This window comes from Mobula birostris, chromosome 4 (genome assembly GCF_030028105.1).
Source record: "Mobula birostris isolate sMobBir1 chromosome 4, sMobBir1.hap1, whole genome shotgun sequence".
NCBI classification, from domain to species: domain Eukaryota; kingdom Metazoa; phylum Chordata; class Chondrichthyes; order Myliobatiformes; family Myliobatidae; genus Mobula; species Mobula birostris.
The window spans coordinates 5,238,298-5,260,662 of NC_092373.1; the positions used below are offsets into that span (position 1 = coordinate 5,238,298).

The following is a 22,365-nucleotide window of genomic DNA, read 5'->3' on the forward strand; positions in this document are numbered from 1 at the left end:
CCTTCTCATGGTCCCTTCTGGCTCTCTTAATTCATTTCTTGAGCTCCTTCCTGCTAGACGTATAATCTTCTAGATCACTATCATTCCGTAGTTTTTTGAACTTTCGTAAGATCTTCTTTTCTTCTTGACTTGATTACAACAGCCGTTGTACACCACGGTTCCTCTACCCTACCATCCTTTCCCTGTCTCTTTCGAATGTAACGATGCAGAACCCAACGCAAATATCCCCTGAACATTTTACTCATTTTTTTCTGTACAGTCATATAAAAAAAGCGCAAATCTTTGACGATCATGGCCTGTAATCAATGGTGTATGGGATGTTGTTCTTGTCCCACGCTCCGCAATAACAAATGCGCAGCAGTCCACATGACGTGCTAGTGAAAGCAATCCAGCTTGTCTTTCAGCAAGCGTACATGGAGAGCAACACCGGCTCTACAGTCTGTAAAATTAAACATTTATTGAAATGGCATGAAACTAAAAAGCATGCAAGATTAACCAAGATTATTGATTCTATTTCACTTAGGTTGCCTTATAGTATTGTCCATTTAATTATGCAGTAGGAGGATCGTCCCTCGTGACTACGATGTGTATTCATGCAAGGTGCTCTGTCAGTTGGCAAATGCTGGACTCTTCGGAAATAAATAAAATAGAGAAAACAGGAAGCCCGGTTGTGATTCATAAAGGCCGATTTGAAACGTATGGGTCTTTATTTCCCTCTACTGTAAACTCGTTACTGTTTTTTTTTTTTTAATAATAGATCAATATTTGATTACCGGACCAAACTTTGAGAGCAATCTTCAAAACTCTGTTATTTTCATATAGCTCACATGGAATAGAGAAATTTTGAGGCTTACAAGTGGGGACGCTGTAACCAAATAAATAACGACAGAATGACATACCAATCATCTGGCTATTAGAAAAGATATTTCACAATGTTATCCGTCAATTCATACTATTGGTAGGTCGAACCTATTTCAATTATACGCCATTAGGACATGGAGATTCCCAAGCCCGGCTCAAAAAGGAGGAGGGTTGGCCGTGGTTTTAGGAACCCCATCTCGTAAAGAAACTTAGAGCTAAACAAGCACCAAGAATAGCTCCAAAGATCTCATCGTTGGGAGAAGGATCTTCACCTAGAAGATGGGCTACTCTGTGAACAACTTGAAATCATATTCAAGAACAGAGGACTCTGGCGAGAGACTGTCAGCAGCCTATGCCCCAGTAGGTGTGTTGGGTTTAACAAGGTCGGCGATTCAAGAGAAAAAAAATCAAGAGGCGAGAAACATATTTCAGCAAATTTATTTCAAGGACCGATGCATACATTGAAAGAACAATTAAAAAAAACTGCATCGTTTGTTGAATAACGTGCTCGAAGTTTAACTGCGTAAAATAGCGAGACATTCACAGACAACGTTAAATTCAATTTAAAGCCATTTGACATTTTACATCACTGGCGTCTGCCAAACTGTTTTGAAGTTATGCTTTGTTTTCCACTTACGGAAGGATCTCACTTCAAATCACAGAGGGGGTTGAATTCCATTGACAACATTACATTACATGAATTACAGAACAGAAGGGGAAATTGCAAGGTGGTTGCAACAGACCATAAAATGTTTAATCTTAATGACCGTAATTCACATTTCCTCAAACGCAATTATTCAATATCATCATATTCTTCTCCGAAATTTTCGTCAAGCGGCAAAGGGGATTCTGAAAATTGAGAGACAATTCCTGAGTGCGTTGCAGAAAAGCTGCCACAACACAATAAATAATGTGAGGTTAACTGCCAATAAGCAACCTTATAAGTATCCAGTCGGCTCATTCTCAGCAAAATATTTCTATCTCCAGAGATCTGAACAGCGCACATGTTGCAAATAGGAAACAGGGGCAGAGAAAAACTTCTAATTGCCAGCAGGTTAGGTAGCAATGGCCGACACAGGAACAAAGTTACCGTTACCATAAGACCAAAAGACGTAAGAGCAGATTTAAACCATTCTATCAAACCCCACCAATATATCTTTGTTCTTATATTCGTGTCCTCTCACGAATGTACACATTTCATTTGTCTTCCTCACCACCAGCGCAACCCGCAGGTTAACCTTCACGGAATCCCACACAAGGCCCGCAAAATCCCTTTGCAACTCTGACTTCCGAAGTTTATTTCTGTTGGAAATAGTCTGCGGATGTATTCATTCTGGTAAGTTATTTCATCGATCTCTTTAAAAACGCTTCATCCCATTTTCAGCAACAGGACGTTACTCCATATCAAGTCTGCTGCGCTATTCGATCATGCCGTTTGTATTACCCCTCCCCACCCAGACCCTTTCCTTCTCACCGTAACTAATCCAGAACCTATCAACCTCTGCCTTCAGTATACACAATAGACTGGCTTCCACAACCGTGTGTGTCAGAGCATATAACAGATGAGCTACCAACTGGCGAAAGAAATGTTTCCTTCTCTCTATTAAGTGGGCGACCTCTATTCTGTCGTTGTGCTCTCTGTCCTTGACTCACTTACTGGAATACAAGTCCCCTCGTACATTCTACGTAGGCTTTCCAGAATTCGATATGTTTCAATGAAATTCCTCACCCCATTAGTCAGAACTATCGTGTGTATCCGGGAGCAATAATACGCTACTAATATGCTAACCCTTTCATTCCAGGAATCATTCTAATGAACCTCCTCAGCATCATTCCACACGGTAGGCTTATTCACAAAGTTAGAAGGCATGGGATCCAGGGAGGATTGGCCAGGTGGATTCAGAATTGGCTTGCCTGCAGAAGGCAGAGGGTGGTGGTGGAGGGAGTACATTCAGATTGGAGGATTGTGACTAGTGGTGTCCCACAAGGATCTGTTCTAGGACCTCTACTTTTCGTGATTTTTATTAACGACCTGGATGTGGGAGCAGAAGGGTGGGTTGGCAAGTTTGCAGACGACACAAAGGTTGGTGGTGTTGTAGATAGTGTACAGGATTGTCAAAGATTACAGAAAGACATTGATAGGATGCAGAAGTGGGCTGAGAAGTGGCAGATGGAGTTCAACCGGGAGAAGTGTGAGGTGGTACACTTTGGAAGGAGAAACTCCAAGGCAGAGTACAAAGTAAATGGCAGGATACTTGGTAGTGTGGAGGAGCAGAGGGATCTCGGGGTACATGTCCACAGATCCCTGAAAGTTGCCTCACTGGTGGATAGGGTAGTTAAGAAAGATTATGGGGTGTTAGCTTTCATAAGTCGAGGGATAGAGTTTAAGAGTCGCGATGTAATGATGCAGCTCTATAAAACTCTGGTTAGGGCACACTTGGAGTATTGTGTTCAGTTCTGGTCGCCTCACTATAGGAAGGATGTGGAAGCATTGGAAAGGGTACAGAGGAGATTTACCAGGATGTTGCCTGGTTTAGAAAGTATGCATTATGATCAGAGATTAAGGGAGCTAGGGTTTTACTCTTTGGAGAGAAGGAGGATGAGAGGAGACATGATAGAGGTGTACAAGATAATAAGAGGAATAGATAGAGTGGATAGCCAGCGCCTCTTCCCCAGGGCACCATTGCTCAATACAAGAGGACATGGCTTTAAGATAAGGGGTGGGAAATTCAAGGCGGATATTAGAGGAAGGTTTTATTACTCAGAGAGTGGTTGGTGCGTGGAATGCACTGCCTGAGTCAGTAGTGGAGGCAGATACGCTAGTGAAGTTTAAGAGACTACTAGACAGGTATATGGAGGAATCTAAGGGGCTTATATGGGAGGCAGGGTTTCAGGGTCAGCACAACATTGTGGGCTGAAGGGCCTGTACTGTGCTGTACTATTCTATGTTCTATGCTCTATGTTTTCCAATGCCAGTGTACCGTTTCTTAGAAAAGGAGCCTAGAACTCCGCACAGTACTCTGTGCGGTCTGACTAATGCCTATAAACCCCCACTAATATATACACTTTATATATTTGTTCTTATATTCGTATTCGCTCACAAATTTGTCTTTCTCACCAGCAATTCAAGCGGCAAGTTAACCTTTACGGGATCCCACACAAGGCCTGTAAAATCCCTTTGAACTCTGATTTTCGAATTTTATTTATATTAGAAAATAGTCCAGGCATGTATTCCCTCGGGCAAGTTATTTCATTCATCACTTTAAAACTGCTTCGCCCCATTTTCAGCATCAGGACGTTACTCTCAAACCTAATTCCGAATTGCGTTTTACAGTGTAATGTTGAGACTTGGCATAGTATCGCTCTCGTCCTGCTGTGTAATCATGAACAAACTTCTGCTCTCAAACCTCTGCAATTGAGGTTCTCAATCCCGGCTGCGAATGAAGGAGTGTTCGACGTTAGTTTAGCAAACCCATCCTGAAAATGTCCAGAGCTAGAGAAACACCAATAGAAACTACAAGGTCCGTATACCTGGGAGAGAAAGAGTTCAAAGAAAGGAACTCCTATTATATCGATGGTGTCGATTGTCTACATCATTGTTAGAGTAGCTCATATTCAGTCATATGGAATGTATTCATTATACTCATGATTCATATATTGTGCACAGACCTTGGGGGTCTTTTCGTCGCAGATTTGTCAGTCTCCTTACTACTCTTGTAGTCACACTGCATATGTGTAAATCAGTATGTCGAGTCTAACTAAAGGAGTAACAATGCTGTACCTGATTTTGAGAATGAGACCAATCATATGACTAACCATTCAGTGGGAGAGAATACATGAGTAATGCCCAATATAATGTTTAAGGTAGCCATGGAAAAAAAAAAGATCACTGACCATGCTTGAGATCATTAAACAAGACCTAGCTAACTAAAAAAAAATGATTAAGCAAGAACTGGAGAGAGTTAACTAAGAGCAGCTATTTTAGGGTAAGTCCATATCGCAGATGCAGAGGCTGTTTAAAGACAAACTGCACCGTACAGGGCCCTGGTGAGACCACACCTGGAGTACTGTGTGCAGTTTTGTTCTCCAAATTTGAGGAAGGACATTCTTGCTATTGAGGGAGTGCAGCGTAGGTTCAGAAGGTTAATTCTTGGGATGGCAGGACTGTCATATGTCGAAAGATTGGAGCGACTGGGCTTGTATACTCAGCAATTTAGAAGGATGAGACGGGATCTTATTGAAACATATAAGATTATTAAGGGATTGGACACGCTGGAGGCAGGAAGCATTTTTTTCCGCTGATGGCTGAGTCCAGAACCAGAGGCCACAGTTTAAGAATAAGGGGTAGGTCATTTAGAACGGAGTTTAGGAAAAACGTTTTCACCCAGAGAGTGGTAGATATATGGAATGCTCTGCCCCAGAAGGCTGTGGAGGCCAAGTCTCTCGATGCTTTCAAGAAGGAGATGGGTAGAGCTCTTAAAGATAGCGGAATCAAAGGTTGTGGGGATAAGGCAGGAACTAGATACTGATTGTGGATGACAGTGAATGGCAGTGCTGGCTCGAAGGGCCGACTGGCCTACTCCTGCACCTATTGTCAATTGTCTATTGATAGTACTAAGAAGGAACGAAAGGAACCTCGGATATCGAGAGAGCTGGTATGTTTAGTTGAGCACAGAAAGGAAACTGAAATAAAATCGATCTCTTCAAGATAATAAATAAGACGGGTTCTACGGTTTTATATATTACCTCTCTGTCTTTCTGTATTTTATGGCTGTCTGGAGAAGACAATTTTTAGAGTTGTGTCTACTTACATTTTTTAATAACAAAATGAACGCTTGATTATTTGAAGATAGAGAAAAATAATGAAGGATATGAGCAGATCCATCAAGAGTCATGAAATGACATTGACAAGCAGAATTGAAGGAAAACGTAAGATATTCTATATTTAAACCAAAAGCAAAAGGATTTCCAGGGAGAGGTTTGAACCTCTCAAGGATACGGGAGGGAATATGTACTTGGAGGTGGAGGATGTGCAATTGACTCTGCTTTGGTATCTAGAAAGGAGCAGGACGTGAATGATAAGGTGGTTTCTAATATGCTATAGCTTTTGGATAAAAAGGGAGACGCATGGTTGGATCGATTGAAGAAGATGAAAGTAGACAGATTCCACCAAGAACTGTGGGAGACATAACACATATTGAGAGAGGTACGATGTCCCAGGTTTTCTTGTCCTATCTGAAGCAAATGATGTCGCAGCAAACTGAAATTAATTAATGTTCCGTTTTTCAATAGAGAGCACAGGAATAACCTTGGAAACCATTAACCTGTTACCGTCACGTTACTTGTAGGGGAGATATTGGAAAGTATTCATAGGGATAGGATTCATCAGCATAGCTTAATTGGGAAGAGTTATCATGACATACTGCTGGACAGTCTGTGTCTGATTTGACTGAGATTTTCTGGTAGGCATAGGTAATTGATGAAGATAGATCTGCGGAAGTTGTCTGTATGGGATATATAGTGAGGTGCTTGACAATGCCTCACATATTGGGCTCATCCAGAAAAATCAAGTGGATAGGATCAATGTTGACTTGTTTGTTTCGATTCGCAGGGACTTGTCCATTGCACACAGAGAAAAAGAGTATAGGGCTCTGTGGGATATTTACCACGGAGGTCGAATAACTACTTTAATTACTTTGGCATAATATCGTGAACCAGAAGTTCGTCTGTTGGACTGTTCCATTTTCTATGGCCCGTTCAGTTAACTACGGGTAATGTTAATGGGATATGTAGCGATTATGCCGCCGTTGAACGTACACATTTTGTTTATACAGTCTTTCTTACGAGGCTCGGTTAATATCACGAGATATTTTTGGCAGCCTCTTTATTTTGCATCCTCCAGTGGAGGCAAGTATAGTTTCTTCGGTCATATCTTTAAATCTGTCATTAATTGTAATGAGTTATTTTTGTGTTCGAGGAAAGTAATTGCATTTCAAAGTTTACGGTAAACCATTAGAGGTAAACGCCTCAACAACGGTAATACTTAATAGGTGCATCTTCGGAAGAAAACGTGATCGCATTGTGTGCATGCTAACGAGATTTGCGTGCAAAACCCTGAGTATTTCGATTGAGATATCCCTGACTAAACTGTTTCGATCTGAAATATTGTGTCAGCTTTTTTTTTTGTTTTCCTTGTTCTTCTTTGTTTTGTAGGTATTGCCAAATGATTAGATTTCCCGATATTTTCCATATTATTTTGCTGGTAGAGTCGAAAGGAAGAAAGGCTAAAATCTGCTCCAATGTGTTATGGTATTCTCCTTCAAATTTCCTCTGTCTGCATTTGAATGATTCCATTTTAATTATGTTCGTTGGTGTGTGTTGCAATGTCCTTGCCTCTGGTTCTGACACCATGACTGATTTCGCTCTCTTCTGATGAGACTATTGTGGGGTAAAATGTTATCGAACTTACCTTCCATGTTTTCATTTTGGTTCCCATGCAAATCACCGTCCAGATAATATTCTATTTTTTCTGCTGAGCTAATAGATTGCGAATCTCCTGATGAAAGAAACATCCGACTTAATAGAAAATAATTCGCTCTCATTGAAAGATAACTAACGCATACAGTTATAATTACCGACTCCAGGCCCAGTCTCCTGAATGGGGATCTCCTCATAAAACGACTCAGCAAACTTGTGTGTAGAACGCCGTGACTTCTTCCCGCCTGAAATGCCAGAAAAGGAAAATTTATCCGGTGAATTAGACGGACAGAATTTCACCTGTTATTTTCCTCTTTTTCTTTACATCCAGCGGGGGGGGGGGGGGGACATTCTTCGCAATCCTCCTTTGTGTGATAGAATTGAAAATAAAACCACCTACATCGTTTGTGCCTTCATCAAATTCAACTGCATAAGTTCCATGAACCAACAATGCTTACATCATCTCCACCACACTGAAATGTTTGTCTGTGTTAACAGTTCTCCGTTAATCAGATAATCTTCAACATACAGAATTGTCTGCTAAACATTGGGTAAGTGGACTAGTGTTTTCTCTCCGTAGTGAAGAACGATAAGAAGTTGCTTGTGGGAGGCATGGAAAATGATAAGAGGCATAGGACAAGTGGATATAATGACTATTTATCCCAGAGCAGAAATGGGAAATACAGGAGAGCATGATTTTAAGGTGATTGGAGGGATGTATAAGGCAGAAGCTTTTTTTTTTTTCACAGAGCGGCGAAAGATACGTCTTGATACGGGTGGTGTTGGAGGCAAATACGTGCGGGGCACTTACAAAACATTTAAATAAACATACAGGTGATAGAAAAGGGCTATGTGGGCGGGATGGGATATATCGAAATTAGAGTAAGTTAAATTGTCGGCACAACATCGGAGGCAGAAGGGCCTGTAGTGCGCCGTAATGCTATGAGTTCAGTAATAATGTCATCCCAAATCCCAGAATGTGTTTCTTATCTGTTTCTTTCCGCCACAGCCTCGTCGTTATTTCCGTGTGCTGTTTCATCCGTCCATCTAGTCCACCAGATAAGCCTGAGAGCATCATTTCGCCTTACGTACGCTGCATGCAGTAGTACCCTCCAAACTACAATGTGACACGATCTTGATTTTTCTAGCTCATTTGAACAAGGAAATATACATTTTCAATCCACGCCTAAATAATAGAGATCTGAGTATTCTCGACAGCCACATAGAGTCTATTTGTGTTTATGATATATCAATTCTTTGAACATACCATATAGCAAGTAATCAACATGAAGCATGTTAAATTAGCTTACAGATATTAATAAAGGCTTGTGAGAATAGAATTACCAACCATTCTGGAACTGTCTTCGTTGGCTTTTGATCAGGTAGAGAGAAACGATGACCAGAAGCGAACCAAGAATGAAAGGGATGGCGTAAATGAAGGCTCTCAGATTACTAAAAGTAGGAGTTTGTGGTTGGTGATCTGAAAGAAAGAAGTAAAAAAAAATAATAAATATATATATATATTTTTTTTTGTCAGAAGCAGCACGGAAGCGAATAGCGTCAGAAACCTCGGTTCAATTCCACTGCTGTCTGAAAGTAGATTGCACATACACCCCCGACAGCGTGGGTTTTCTCCGATTTTCCAAAGATGTAGGGGTTATTAGGAGAATTGGTCACCTGCCTGTAATTGGCGGTGCGGTTTTGTTGGGCCAGAAATGCCTGTGACCGTGCTGCATCTCTAATACATGAATATTACAAAACATGCCTTTCATTAAATCACGGATTCAGCTGTCAGAGCAGACAAAAATTGTCAGTCTGCATTAAGTGACATTTCCATGCGGTTGTCAGGATTTGATGTTAATTCGGAACATTATGATATTAAACCTAAACTTAAAAGGACTGCTCAGTGCAGATAAAGGTATATAAATACGAATCTCACCCAACCATGTTGCCGGAATTTCGAAGTAGTGTGAATATTTCAATTCGAATACCACCATCAACACAGGGGCGCGAATAGTGTGTAACATATTAACAGGTATGATTATTGGAAGTTGGATGTAAAACATGGGTTTTAAGGGAAATAAGTGCTCAAATAAGAAATACAGATATGCAGAGGAAGATAATTGTGTTGCACTTAGATGTAGAACGGCACAAACAGCTGAGGACTAGGACAAACAATGCTGGAAAGGTTAATTTTGTGACACCCATTCGAGTATATTAGGGATGTATTATGGGTAACAGAAGTAGAGATATGACGAGAAAATAAGTGGAATTGACGAAACGTAGCAACATAATTTGTTACTGACCAGAGCATATCACACCAACGGTTTCTTTGTGCCCACAATCATGACGATGCAATGCAGAAAATTGGCAATCCCACAGAAAATTCTCACTCCCTTTGCATTTAACCTCGTCCATCCAAATAGTGCTGTTTTCAAGAGGGAATAGCATCCTCCCGGAAGCCAGGACTGGATCTCCACAGTTTAACTGGCGACAGACGACAGCAGCATCGTGTCTGTCCCATGAATCGTCACAGACCGTTCCCCATGTCCCACTGAAGAAAACTTCAATTCTTCCAGAGCAATTATCGAGCCCCGCCACGAGCCGCAGGTCTGAAACAAAAGATGCAGAAGTTCTTATTTGAGAACTAACTTGTACTGGAAGTCTTATGAACCCACTTCCCACTCTCAACCTGTTCTGCTGACTCACGTGTTTAATGTTTTGGGAAGCTAATTGTTCCTGGATGCATCCGGACAGTACAGTGGATGATCAACACATTTGATAGAATATGTTGATCCACTCTGACATTATTTTCATTCGGTATATAGGTGGAATCAATCTTCTTCTTGAAAACAAATATGCATACAGGTATTTATAATTCTGTATTGTCCTGTCACGCTGGAATTCAGAATTAAGCATAAGATGCAACAGGATTTGTAATGGTGCCACTAAGTTCTTTGCATTTAACGCTGAATTAATTTATTAATAACTGAGCCATACGCCGGTAATGTCTGGCACACACATTTCGGCCCTTCTGCGGTTAAACGTGCCAATACTCTCTAAATGTTGTCTATCTCGAACTTATGGTGATGAAAATGTTTGTTCCATTGCGTTGCTATAGTAGCGAATTTGACTATTGCATTGCCTACATTGTACTTAAATGTTCCCTTTCACTGACACGACAAAAAGGGAAGTGACAACAGAAATGTGAAATTGAGGGAGGAAAAGTCTGCATCCTTCTGATACCAGGAACAGGGAAAACGCCTTAAAACAAGAAGCGAGAGAAAAAAAAACACAACAAAGCTTACTTGTTGCCTATTTGGAATAATTAAAGTATCAGTAATTACTGGAGACTTTTGGAAATGGGTCCATTGTCTTCTCCTTCTTGACCTTCTCAATTAGCGGTTTCGATGGCCATATTTCTGTAAAATAAATTCAACTCATCATTTCAGTGAAATATTCCAAAGGCAGGTCATTACGTTTATAGTAATTAATATATGTAAAGTAAAGCTTTATACCCTGGAATGTGGAAGAATGAGGCGAGATTTGTTAAAAATATCCACCAGTCTGGGTGGATTCGATAGGATACATTCAAGCAGGCTTCTTCCATTGCAGCTTTGGAGGACTAGAAATCCATATCAGGGATTAAGAGTAAAAGATGATGTCTTTAAGGGAAATAAGACGGGATATTACTTCATTCAGAGCGTAGTGAGAGGGTGGAACGACCTGCATGCGGAACTGGTGGAAGCAGATTTATTTCAAAGTTTAAGATAAATTTGGGTTGGTCCATGGATGGGAGGGAAATGAAAAGCTATGGAGCGGGTACGGAACGCTCCAGGAAGATAAAGATTTCGGCACGGGTAGGTGGGCCAAAAGGCCTGTTCCGCAGTCTATGACGCTATGATGATATAATTACCTGAACAAATGATCCCAACATCCTCCTCATGTTTGCAGTTGTGCGTACCCCATGCCGAAGATGGGCATTGCCATAAAAGTGAGTCACCCAACCGACATCTCACGTCATCCAGCCAGATCGGTCCAGTCCCCTCTCCAAATGCAGCGCTATTTTCTACCAATTTTGCCGAGCCGCAGTTGAGTTGGGAGCAAACGACTTGTGCATTCTCCATGCCAAAAGAATCAGAGCAAACTGTTCCCCATGTTCCGTTAAAGAAAACCTCAAGTCTGCCCTGGCAAGGATTCTTCCCATTTGCCAACTTTATCTCCCTGTGATCTGAAGAACAAAGAACAAAAGTGATTCTTGATTATAGCTTCATGTTAATAATTAATTGTGATGCGGGTATATAATGATCCAGGACGAGCAGCAGGTCTGATGATGCACCGTTGGGCATTCAGCTCTCACGAAAGGCTCGATGTAACTGTTTGCATGCGACGTCGGTAACACATTGGTGCACCGCTTGGACAGGGAATCTGAAAGGGGCGAGGGAAGCCGGCGGGACCGTATCGTAGTGAGATACTCTCATGCCTGCGCTAGCATGCAAAGACAGCTCTGGCAGAGTGGACTTATAAAATCAACAGTGATGTAATAATAACAGAGTTGTCGTGATGGGAGATTTTAATTTCCCAAATATCGATTTGCATCTCCTTGGAGCAAGGCATTTAGATAGGGTGGAGTTTGCTAGGTGTGTTCAGGAAAGTTTCTTGACACAATATGTAGATAAGCCTACAAGAGGAGACACTTGATTTGGTATTGGGAATGAACCTGGTCAGGTGTCAGATCTCTCAAGTGGAGAGTATTTTGGAGATAATGATCATAATTCTATTTCCTTTACAATAGTATTGGAGAGAGATAGGAACAGACGTTAGAAAATCGTTTAATTGAAGTAAGGGGAATTATGAGGCTATCAGGCAGGAAAATGGAAGCTTAAATTGGACAGATGTTTTCTGGGAAAACTACCAAAGAAATGTGGCAAATGTTCAGGGTATATTTGTCTGGAGTTCTGCATAGGTGCGTTCCAATGAGACAGGAAAGTTATGGTAGGGTACGAGAACCGTGGTGTAAAAAGACTATAATAAATCTAGTCAAGAAGAAAAGTTTATGGAAGTTTCATAGAGCTAGGTAATGTTAGAGATATAAATTATAAGACTAACAAGAAGGAGCTTAAATTGGAAAATAGGAGAGCCAGAATGGACCACGGGAAGGCCTTGGCGTGCAGGATTTAGGAAAACCTCAAGCATTCCACAAGTATTTTAAGAGCAAAATGATAAGGCATGAAAGAATAGGACCTATCAAGTGTGACAGTGGGAAAGTGTATATGGAACCAAAGGAAATAGCAGGGGTACTTAATGAATACATTACTTCAGTATTCACTATAAAAAAGGATCATGGTGCTGAAAAGCTTTAACATGTTGTAGATATTAAAAAAGAGGATGTGCTGGAGCTTTTGGAAAGAATCAAATTGGATAAGTCACCGGTACTGGATGAAATGTACCTTAGGCTATTGTGAGAGGTGAAGGAGAAAATTGCTAGGGCTCTAAAGATGATCTTCGAATCATCAATAGGGCGGGGACAGATTCCCGAGGATTGGAGGGTTGCGGATGTTGTTCCTTTACTCAAGAAAGTGAGTAGGTATATCCCAGGAAATTATAGACCAGTGAGTCTTACCTCCGTGGTTGATAAGTTGATGGAGAAGATACTGAGAGGCAGTATTTATGAACATTTGGAAAGGTATAATATGATTAGGAACAGTCAGCATGGCTTTGCCAAGGACAGGTCGTGCCTTACGAGCTTGCTTGAAGATTTTTGAGAATTGGCCAAACACACTGATGAAGGAAGAGCAGTGGATGTAGTGTATATGTATTTCAGCAAGGCATTTGAGAAGATACCCCATACAAGGCTTATTGAGAAAGTAAGGAGACATGGGATCCAAGGGGACGTTGATTTGTGGATCCAGAACTGGCGTGCCTACAGAAGGTAAACAGTTGTTGTAGACGAGTCATATTCTGCATGGAAGACGGTGACCAGTGGTGTACCTCAGGGATGTATTCTTGGACCCTTACTCTTTACGGTTTTCATAAATGACCTGGATGAGGAAGGTGGAGGGATGGGTTAGTACGTTTGCCGATGACAGAAAGGTTGGAGGTGTTATGGATAGTGCGGAGGGCTGTCAGAGGTTACAGTTACAGTAGATATTGATCGGATGTAAAACTGAGCTGAGAAGTGGCAGATGGTTTTCAACCCGGATCAGTGTGAAGCGGATACTAGAGATCATGTTGCAGCTATATATAGGACCCTGGACAGACCACACTTGGAGTACTGTACTCAATTCTGGTCGCATCACTACAGGAAGGATGTGGAAGCCATAGAAATGGTACAGAAGAGATTTACAAGCATGTTGCCTGGATTGGGGTGCAGGCCTTATGAAAAGAGATGCAGTGAACTCGGATGATGAGAGGCATTGATCATGTGGATAGTCAGAGACTTTTTTCCCCCAGGGCTGAAATGGTTGCCACAAGAGGACACAGGTTTAAGGTGTTAGGGAGTAGGTACAGAGGAGATGTCAGTGTTTTTTTTTATTTAGAGAGTGGTGAGTGCGTGGAATGGGCTGCTGGAAACGGTGGTGGAGGTGGATACGATTGGGTCTTTTCAGAGACTTTTAGATAGATACATGGAGTTCAGAAAATAGACTGCTATGGGTAAGCCAAGTAATTTCTAAGGTATGGACAATTCGGCACAACATTGTGGGCCGAAGGGCCTGTATTGTGGTGCAGGGTTCCATGTTTCCATCCAACAGCCTGGAAGGGTGCAATAGTTCGATTCAAAACCAGTATATTACACCTGAACAATGGGATGAAGCAAGATTTGGCTCGTGTAGACGGGGAACACAAGCTATATGGTGAGATGGATAAGGATCAGTGGAAAACTTTCAAAGAGATTTGTCACGGTGCTCAACAAAAGTAAATAAAACTGAAAAGCAAGGACAGTTAAGGTGGGGAGAACAAGCCTTCGATAACTGAGGAAGTAAAAGAAGGTATTAAACTAGAAGCCCGTGCATACAAAGTTGCCAAGACAAGTGGGAAACTGGAAGTTTGAGAAAACTAGAAGTCAATAAAGAATCAAGAAGCGAGCAATGAATAAAGGGAAGCTAGATTATGGAAACAAACTTGCACAATAAAAACGGATCGTAAAATCTTTTATGATAATAACAAGCAAATACGGTGGCTATAGTGAACACAGGTCCCTTGGCGGACGAGAAGTGGGAATTCATATTGAGCAATGACGAAATGGCCGAGGCTTTGAATGACTATATTGTGTCAGTATTCATGGTGGAGGATACGTCTAACATGCCAAAGAGAGATGTGCTGGATGCGGTGAAGACATCGATACAATAGGTATCACTAAAGAGGTAGTGTTGAGTAAACTTTTTGGGCCTGAAGATAGATAAGTCCACTGGTCCTGGTGGAATGCAATCTAGGGCACTGAAAGAAATCGCAGAAGTCAACGTACAACGTTGGTGAAAATTCTCTGGACTCTGGATAGAATCCGGAAGATTAGAAGAAGGGGAACGTCTCGTCACTGTTACAAAAAGAATGTAGGCAAAAAGCAGGCCAGTAGTTTAACATCAGTAGTTGGGAAAATTCTTGAAAATATCATTAAGAAGAAGAAATAGCGTGCCATCTGGAAAGAAATGGATCCATCTGCAGACACAACATGGATTTAGAAAAGGCAGGTCTTCTTTGAGGATATAACGAACACAGTGGAGAAAGGGGAGCAGTTGGGCAATATTTACCTGGATTTCCTGAAGGCGTTTGATAAGGTGTCACATAAAAGACTTATCCTTAAGATACATGTGCATAGAGTTGGAGGTGATATATTAGCATGGGTGGAGGACCGGGTAATTAATAGAAAGCAGCCAGATGGGATACATGGGTGTTACCCTGCTTGGTAAACAGTGGAGAGTTGAGTGCCTCAGGTGTAGAGGTCATGGTATGCATTAACTATCTGGAAGAAGGGACCGAGTGTATTGTATATAAGTTTGCTGATGATTCTATATTGAGCGGAAAAGCAAATTTTGCAGAAGACACAGTGAGTCTGCAGAGAACCCATAGATGGGTTAAGGGAGTCGTCAAAGGTTTGGCAGATGGCATACAATGTTGGTAAATGCGAGGTCATCCACTTGAAAAACGGAAGAGCAGATTATTATTTAGGTGGTAAAATATTGCAGCAGGCTGATGTTCAGAGGGACGTAGCAGTGCTTGGCATGAATTTCAAAAGTTTGGTTTGCAGGTACAGCGGGCTATCAAGAAGGCAAATGGAATGCTGGCCTTCATTGCTCGAAGGATTGAATTGAAGAGCAGGGAGGTTATGTTGCGTATTGCTGAGGCCAAACCTGGAGTACTGCGTACAGCTCTGGTCTCCTTACTTAAAAGAGGATATACTGGATGTGGAAGTGGTGCAGAGGAGGTTCACCAGGTTGATTCCAGAGATGAGGGAGTTAGACAATGAGGAGAGATTGAGGCTCCTGGACTGCACTCGCTGGAATTTAGAACAGCAGATCTTACATAAATACTAACGTTTGTATATAAAATTATGAAAGGGATGGATAAGATAGAGGCAGAAAAATTGTTTCCACTGGTAGGTGATACTAGAACTAAGGAGCATAGTCTCAAGATTCGGGGGAGTAGATTTAGGACAGAAATGAGGAGGAACTACAAGGGGACCAATATCCTTTCAGGGAGGTTTGTTAATACGGTTGGGGAGGCTTTAAACTAGATTTGCAGGGGAAGGGGAACCAGAGTGCCAGAGCTGACAGTGTGCCTGCAGTGAAAATAAATGATGTTAAAAGTTCAAGCAAATCCGCGAATAGAAAGGTTTGTGAGAGGTGGTAAAAATCTTCTGAAGTGTATATATTTCAATGCTAGGAGTATTGCGGGGAAGGCGAAGGAGTTGACAGTGTGGATTGACACGTTGAATTATGAAGTTATAGCAATTAGTGAAACTTGGCTATAGGAGGGGCAGGACTGCCAGCTTAATATTCCAGGATTCCGATATTTCAGATGTGATCGAGGCAGAGGAATGAAAGGTGGGGGAGTAGCATTGCTTGTTAGGGGAAATATTACAGCAGTGCTCAGGCAAGACAGATTAGAGGGCTTGTCTACTGAGTCCTTATGTGTGGAGCTGAGAAACAGGAAAGGTATGGCTACATTACTGGGATTGTATTACAGACCACCCAATAGTCAACGAGAATTGGAAGAACAAATCTGCAGAGAGATAGCAGGCAACTGCAGGAAACATAAAGTTGTGGTGGTAGGGATTTTAATTTTCCATATATTGATTGGGACTCCCATACTGTTAGGGGTCTAGACGGTTTAGAGTTTGTAAAATGTGTCCAGGAAAGTTTTCTAAATCAATATATAGAGGGACCAACTAGAGAGGATGTAGTTTTGGATCTCCTGTTCGGAAACGAGTTTGGACAAGTGACAGAAGTCTGTGTAGGGGAGCACTTTATTCCAGTGATCATAACACCATTAATTTCAACATGATCATGGACAAGGACAGATCTGGTCCTAGGGTTGAAGTTCTGAACTACAAGGCGGCCAAATTTGAAGAAATAAGAAAGGATCTAAAAAGCGTGGATTCGGACAGATTGTTCTCCGGCAAAGGTATGATCAGTAGGTGGGAAGCCTACGAAGGAGAAATGTTGGGAGTGCAGAGTTTGTATGTTCCTGTCAGGGTTAAAGGCAAAGTGAATAGGAATAAGGGGCCTTGGTTCTCAAGGGATATTGCAACTCTGATAAAGAAGAAGAGGGAGTTGTCTCACGTGTAGAGGAAACAGGGAGTAAATAAGCTGCTTGAGGAGTATAAGAAGTGCAGGAAAATACTTAAGAAATAAATCAGGAGGGCTAAAAGAAGACATGAGGTTGCCTTGGCAGTCAAAGTTAAGAATAATCCAAAGAGCTGTTACAGGTATATTAATAGCAAAAGTATTGTAAGGGATAAAATTGCTCCTCTTGAAGATCAGAGTGGTCGGCTATGTGCAGAACCAAAGGAAATCGGGGAGATCTTAAATAGAGTTTTTGCGTCTGCATTTACGAAGGAAACTGGCATGAAATCTATGGAATTGAGGGAATCAAGTCGTGAGACCATGGAAACTGTACAGATTGAAAAGGAGGAGGTGCTTGCTGTCTTGAGGAAAATTAAAGTGGATAAATCCTTGGGCCCTGACAGGGTGTTCCCTCGGACCTTAAAGGAGACTAGTGTTGAAATTGCAGGGGCCCTGGCAGAAATATTTAAAATGTCGCTGTCTATGGGTGAGGTGCCAGAGGATTGGACAGTGGCTCATGCTGTTCCGTTGTTTAAAAAAGGATCGAAAAGTAACCTGGGAAATTATAGGCCGGTAAGTTTAACGTCGGTAGTAGGTAAGTTATTGGAGGGAGTACTAAGAGACAGAATCTACAAGCATTTGTATAGACAGGGACTTATTAGGGAGAGTCAACATGGCTTTGTGCGTGGTAGGTCATGTTTGACCAATCTATTGGAGTTTTTCGAGGAGGTTACCAGGAAAGTGGATGAAGGGAAGACAGTGGATATTGTCTACATGGACTTCAGTAAGGCCTTTGACAAGGTCCTGCATGGGAGGTTAATTAAGAAAATTCAGTCGCTAGGAATACATGGAGAGGTGGTAAATTGGATTAGACATTGTCTCAATGGTAGAAGCCAAAGAGAAGTCGTAAAGAATTGCTTCTCTGAGTGGAGGCCTGTGACTAGTGGTGTACCACAGGGATCAGTGATGGATCGATTGTTATTTGTCATCTATATCAATGATCTGGATGATAATGTGGGTAAATTGAATCAGCAAATTTGCTGATGATACAAAGATTGGAGGTGTAGTAGACAGTGAGGAAGGTTTTCAGATCCTGCATAGGGACTTGGACCAGCTGGAAAAACGGGCTGAAAAATGGCAGATGGAGTTTAATGCAGACAAGTGTGAGGTATTGCACGTTGGAAGGACAAACCAAGGTAGAACATACAGGGTTAATGGTAAGGCAATGAGGAATTCAGTAGAACAGAAAGATCTGGAAATACAGATACAAAATTCACTAGAAGTGGCGTCACAGGTAGATAGGGTCGTAAAGATAACTTTTGGTACATTGGCCTTTAATAATTAAAGTATTGAGTATAAGAGCTGGAATGCTATGATGAGGTTGTATAAGCGATTGGTGAGGCCGAATCTGGAGTATTGTGTTCTGTTTTGGTCACCAAATTACAGGAAGGATATAAATAAGGTTGAAAGAGTGCAGTGAAAGTTTACAAGGATCTTGCCGGGACTTGAGAAACTTAGTTACAGAGAAAGGTTGAATAGGTTAGGGCTTTATTCCCTGGAACGTAGAAGAATGAGGGGAGATTTGATAGAGGTATATAAAATTATGATGGGTATAGATTGAGTGAATGCAAGAGGCTTTTTCCACTGAAGCAAGGGGAGAAAAAAAAAAGAAAAGAAAACAGAGGAAATGGGTTAAGGGTGAGGGGGGAAAAGATTAAAGGGAACATTAGGAAGGACTTCTTCACACAGAGAATGGTGGGAGTATGGAATGAGCTGCCAGTCGAGGTGGTAAATGCGGGATCTCTTTTAACATTTAAGAATAAATTGGACAGGTACATGGATGGGAGGTGTATGGAGGGATGAGGTCCGTGTGCAGGTCGGTGGGACTAGGCAGAAAATATTTCGGCACAGCCAAGAAGGGCCAAAGGGCCTGTTTCTGTGCTGTAGTTTTTCTATGGTTTCTATGAACTGCTTTTCTCAGAGAGTGATGAATCTGTGGAATCATAGGCCTACTGAAGGAGTGGAGGCTACCTCATTAAGTATACTTAAGGCAGCTTCGATAGATCTTTGCATAGCTGGGGAATTAAAGGCTTTGGGAAAAATGCAGGTCGATGAATATGAATCTATGGCCTGATCAGCCATCATCTTACTGAATGTCGGAGCAGGCTCGACGGACCAGATGGCCTACTCCCGCTCCTATTTCTTATGTTCTTGTGCCTCTCTGTTCAAAAGACATGACGCGGCACAGAACTGGTCATTCTCTGCAACTACGGAAGACCCCAGTTTATGCGACTACTGGGACCACTGAACACGGACTTCCGAGGTCGAGAGAATAGAACTGTCCCAGTACAACGTCTTTTCACTTAAAATAATACTCTCCCGCACAGGTTTTCTGTCAATGTTGGAGACGACGGGCAAAGAGCAACCTGAGACGATAACGAGCTTTAATATCAGCAGCGCAGAAAGGTTTATATTTGAAACTCAAATTTGCAGTCCTTGCACCGCCAAATTGTGCAGTGCAATCTTTCTGAAACAATGAATATTAACTGCATAACCTGAATTACTGCTGCGTTTTACTGGATGTATTTCCATAAAGTCATAACATATGCTAACAGAATTATAAATAGGAGAAATTCTGTCGAATCTGGAAATCCAAAGCAATCCACACAGGATGCTGGAAGAACTCAGCAGATCAGAAAGCTTCAATAGAACTAGTCGACATTTCAGGCGGAGACCTTTCTTCAGGACAATTGCAATTTTCCAGACTTCTGGAAATATTCCAGAATCTACAGATTCTTGAAAGATCATCACTGATTCCTCCAAGAACTCTTCAGCAACCTCTTTCAGAACGCTGGGGTGTACACCAATTGGTCCAGGTGACATGTGCCTTCAGACCTTTTAGTTAGACAAGAGCCTTCTCCCAACTTATGGTAACTTCACACACTTCATGTCCCCTGACACCTGGAAATTCCACCATAGTGCTAGCTTCTTCCACAGTGAAGACTGATGAAAAATATTTATAAAGTGCGTCTGCTATTTTGTTGTCGCCGGTTACAACGGTGCAGCATCGTTTAACTGCGGTCTGATATCCAGTCTCACCCCTCTTTTACACTTTATGCATCTGAAGAAACGTTTCCTAGCCTTGTTAATATTATTGGCTGGTTTGTGTTCTTATTCCATGTTTAGCTTCTTAATGACTTTTTACCTGTCTTATGTAGGTATTTGAAAGTTTGCCAATCCAATAGCTTCCGACTACTCTTTGCTCTATTTTATGCCCTCTCTTTGGCTTTTATGTTGGCTTTGTGTTCTCATGTTAGCCACGGTCGTGCCGTCTTTTCTTAAGAATACTTCTCCTTGACATGTATATATCCAGTGCTGTCCGAGTTGCTTCCACAAATTCCAACCATTGCGGCTCTGACGTCATACCTGTCAGTGTTCTTTTCCAGTCAATTCTCACCAACTCCTCTCTCATGCCTCTGTAATTCATTTTACTCCACTATAATACTGATACATCTGATTTTAGATTCCCCTTCGAAAATTGCAGGGTGAATTCAATTATATTATGATCACTTGCCCCGAACGATTCCTCTGCCTTGAGATCTCAAATTAGCTCTGTTTCATTGTGTAACAATTAATCCAGAACTACACGATCCTCTAATGGGCTCAACTACGATCTGATGTAAAAAGGAATCTCGTTAGCGGTTTAGAAATTCCCCCTCCTAGAATGCAGCACCAACCTGATTTTTCGAATCTACCTGCATATTGAATTCCTCCATTCCCATTTTAACATTGTCCTTTTGGCATTTATTTTCTATCTCCGTTATGATTTGTAAGCCATATCCTTACTACTGTTCACAGGTCTGTGTACAAATCCCATCAGTTTATTTTTTTTTATATTTGCAGTTCATTAGCTTTATCCACAATGACGTCACCTCTTTCCAATGATTTGATTTCATTTTTAACCAACAAAGTTATGCAGCCTCCTCTGCCTTCCTGCTTGTCCTTTCGAGCCAATATGTATCCTTGGTCATTATGTTCCCAGCTATAATCGTCCTTCTGACATGATTTTAGTGTTACTTAATACATCCTACCTGCCAATCTGCAATTGTGCTGCAAGTTCATCTCCGTGCGGTGATTGATAAGTTCGTGGTCTGTGGAGAAGGAGATGAGTTATTAATTTCAAACTTTCTGCATGATCACTCAAAACGCTGAACTGCATGTGCATGTAACGAGAGCTGTATAACTCATCTCCTTCTACCGTAGGCTACGAACATATCAATCGCCACTACTGTGGACCACTTTCTGGAGGCCCAAGATGCCGACTTCTACAAAGAAGCGATCCGTATGCTCCACGACCGCTGGACTAAGTGTGTAAATGTGGTAGGGGACTATGTTGAAAAATGCATGTGCTAGGTTTTGTCAAATTGACGTTCTGCCTTAGGCTACGAACATATCAATCAGCCCTCGTACTTTATTCTGTGTACTTTGTGCATTCAAATAGTGTATCTTCAGTGCTGTACTCACCCTTTTTTTGATTTTGTCCACCTTTGAAGTTGCAACTCATGCTGTTGACTGCACTTTTGCCCTATCAACAGCCTCAGCATCTCTTGATTACACATTGTCTCTGTTTCCAAACCAGTGCCAACTTCTCCGGCACCATTATCCGCCTTTCCTACGATACATCTTGCATTGAAATACATGGAGCTCAGGACACTAGTCGCACCATGCTGAGTCTTTTGCTTCCTAACTTAGTCTGAGATCTTACCAAAATTTGCCTCCACATACTCTCCACTAACTGTTCTGGCACTACGACTCCCATCCACAGGCACATCTAGTTTCAACCGCACCATGCAAAAACCTTTCCGCTAGGATATTAGTCCTCCTCCAGTTCAGGTGCAAGCTATCCTCTTACACACGTATGAAATTTAATTATCTTCCTAGTTCAGGCCTTACCAGCACATGGCACGGGTAGCAATCCTGAGATCACAAGCATGGAGGTTCTGCCCTTTACATCAGCACCACGTAACTCCCTGTCATCCCTATTGAAAACCTCATCACTCGCCCTGCCCATGTCTATATGAACCACGACCTCTGGCAGTTCATCTACCCACTAAATAATGCTGAGAGATTCTAGATCCTGGCACCAGGAGGGAACATACCATCCGGAAACTTTGTTGTCACCCACAGTACCTCTTGTCCGATCCAAACCTAATGAATCCCCTCTCAGCGTGCGTCTTCTCGTCCC

At 41.8% G+C, this 22,365-nt stretch overlaps 1 protein-coding gene across 1 annotated transcript in view; it reads right to left on the minus strand.

Moving 5' to 3' along the window:
• Nucleotides 1-1,349: 1,349 nt before the first annotated feature.
• Nucleotides 1,350-22,365, minus strand: part of LOC140196965 (scavenger receptor cysteine-rich domain-containing protein DMBT1-like) — a 46,404-nt gene continuing 25,388 nt past the window's right edge. Inside the window, exons 9-16 of the mRNA XM_072256902.1 lie at nucleotides 21,212-21,271; nucleotides 11,255-11,569; nucleotides 10,686-10,760; nucleotides 9,645-9,950; nucleotides 8,687-8,818; nucleotides 7,497-7,583; nucleotides 7,331-7,417; nucleotides 1,350-1,710 (exon numbers count right to left, since the gene is read on the minus strand). Coding sequence (XP_072113003.1) covers nucleotides 1,655-1,710; nucleotides 7,331-7,417; nucleotides 7,497-7,583; nucleotides 8,687-8,818; nucleotides 9,645-9,950; nucleotides 10,686-10,760; nucleotides 11,255-11,569; nucleotides 21,212-21,271 — 1,118 coding nt within the window. The 3' untranslated portion in view covers nucleotides 1,350-1,654. The remainder of the gene's footprint in view (nucleotides 1,711-7,330; nucleotides 7,418-7,496; nucleotides 7,584-8,686; nucleotides 8,819-9,644; nucleotides 9,951-10,685; nucleotides 10,761-11,254; nucleotides 11,570-21,211; nucleotides 21,272-22,365) is intronic.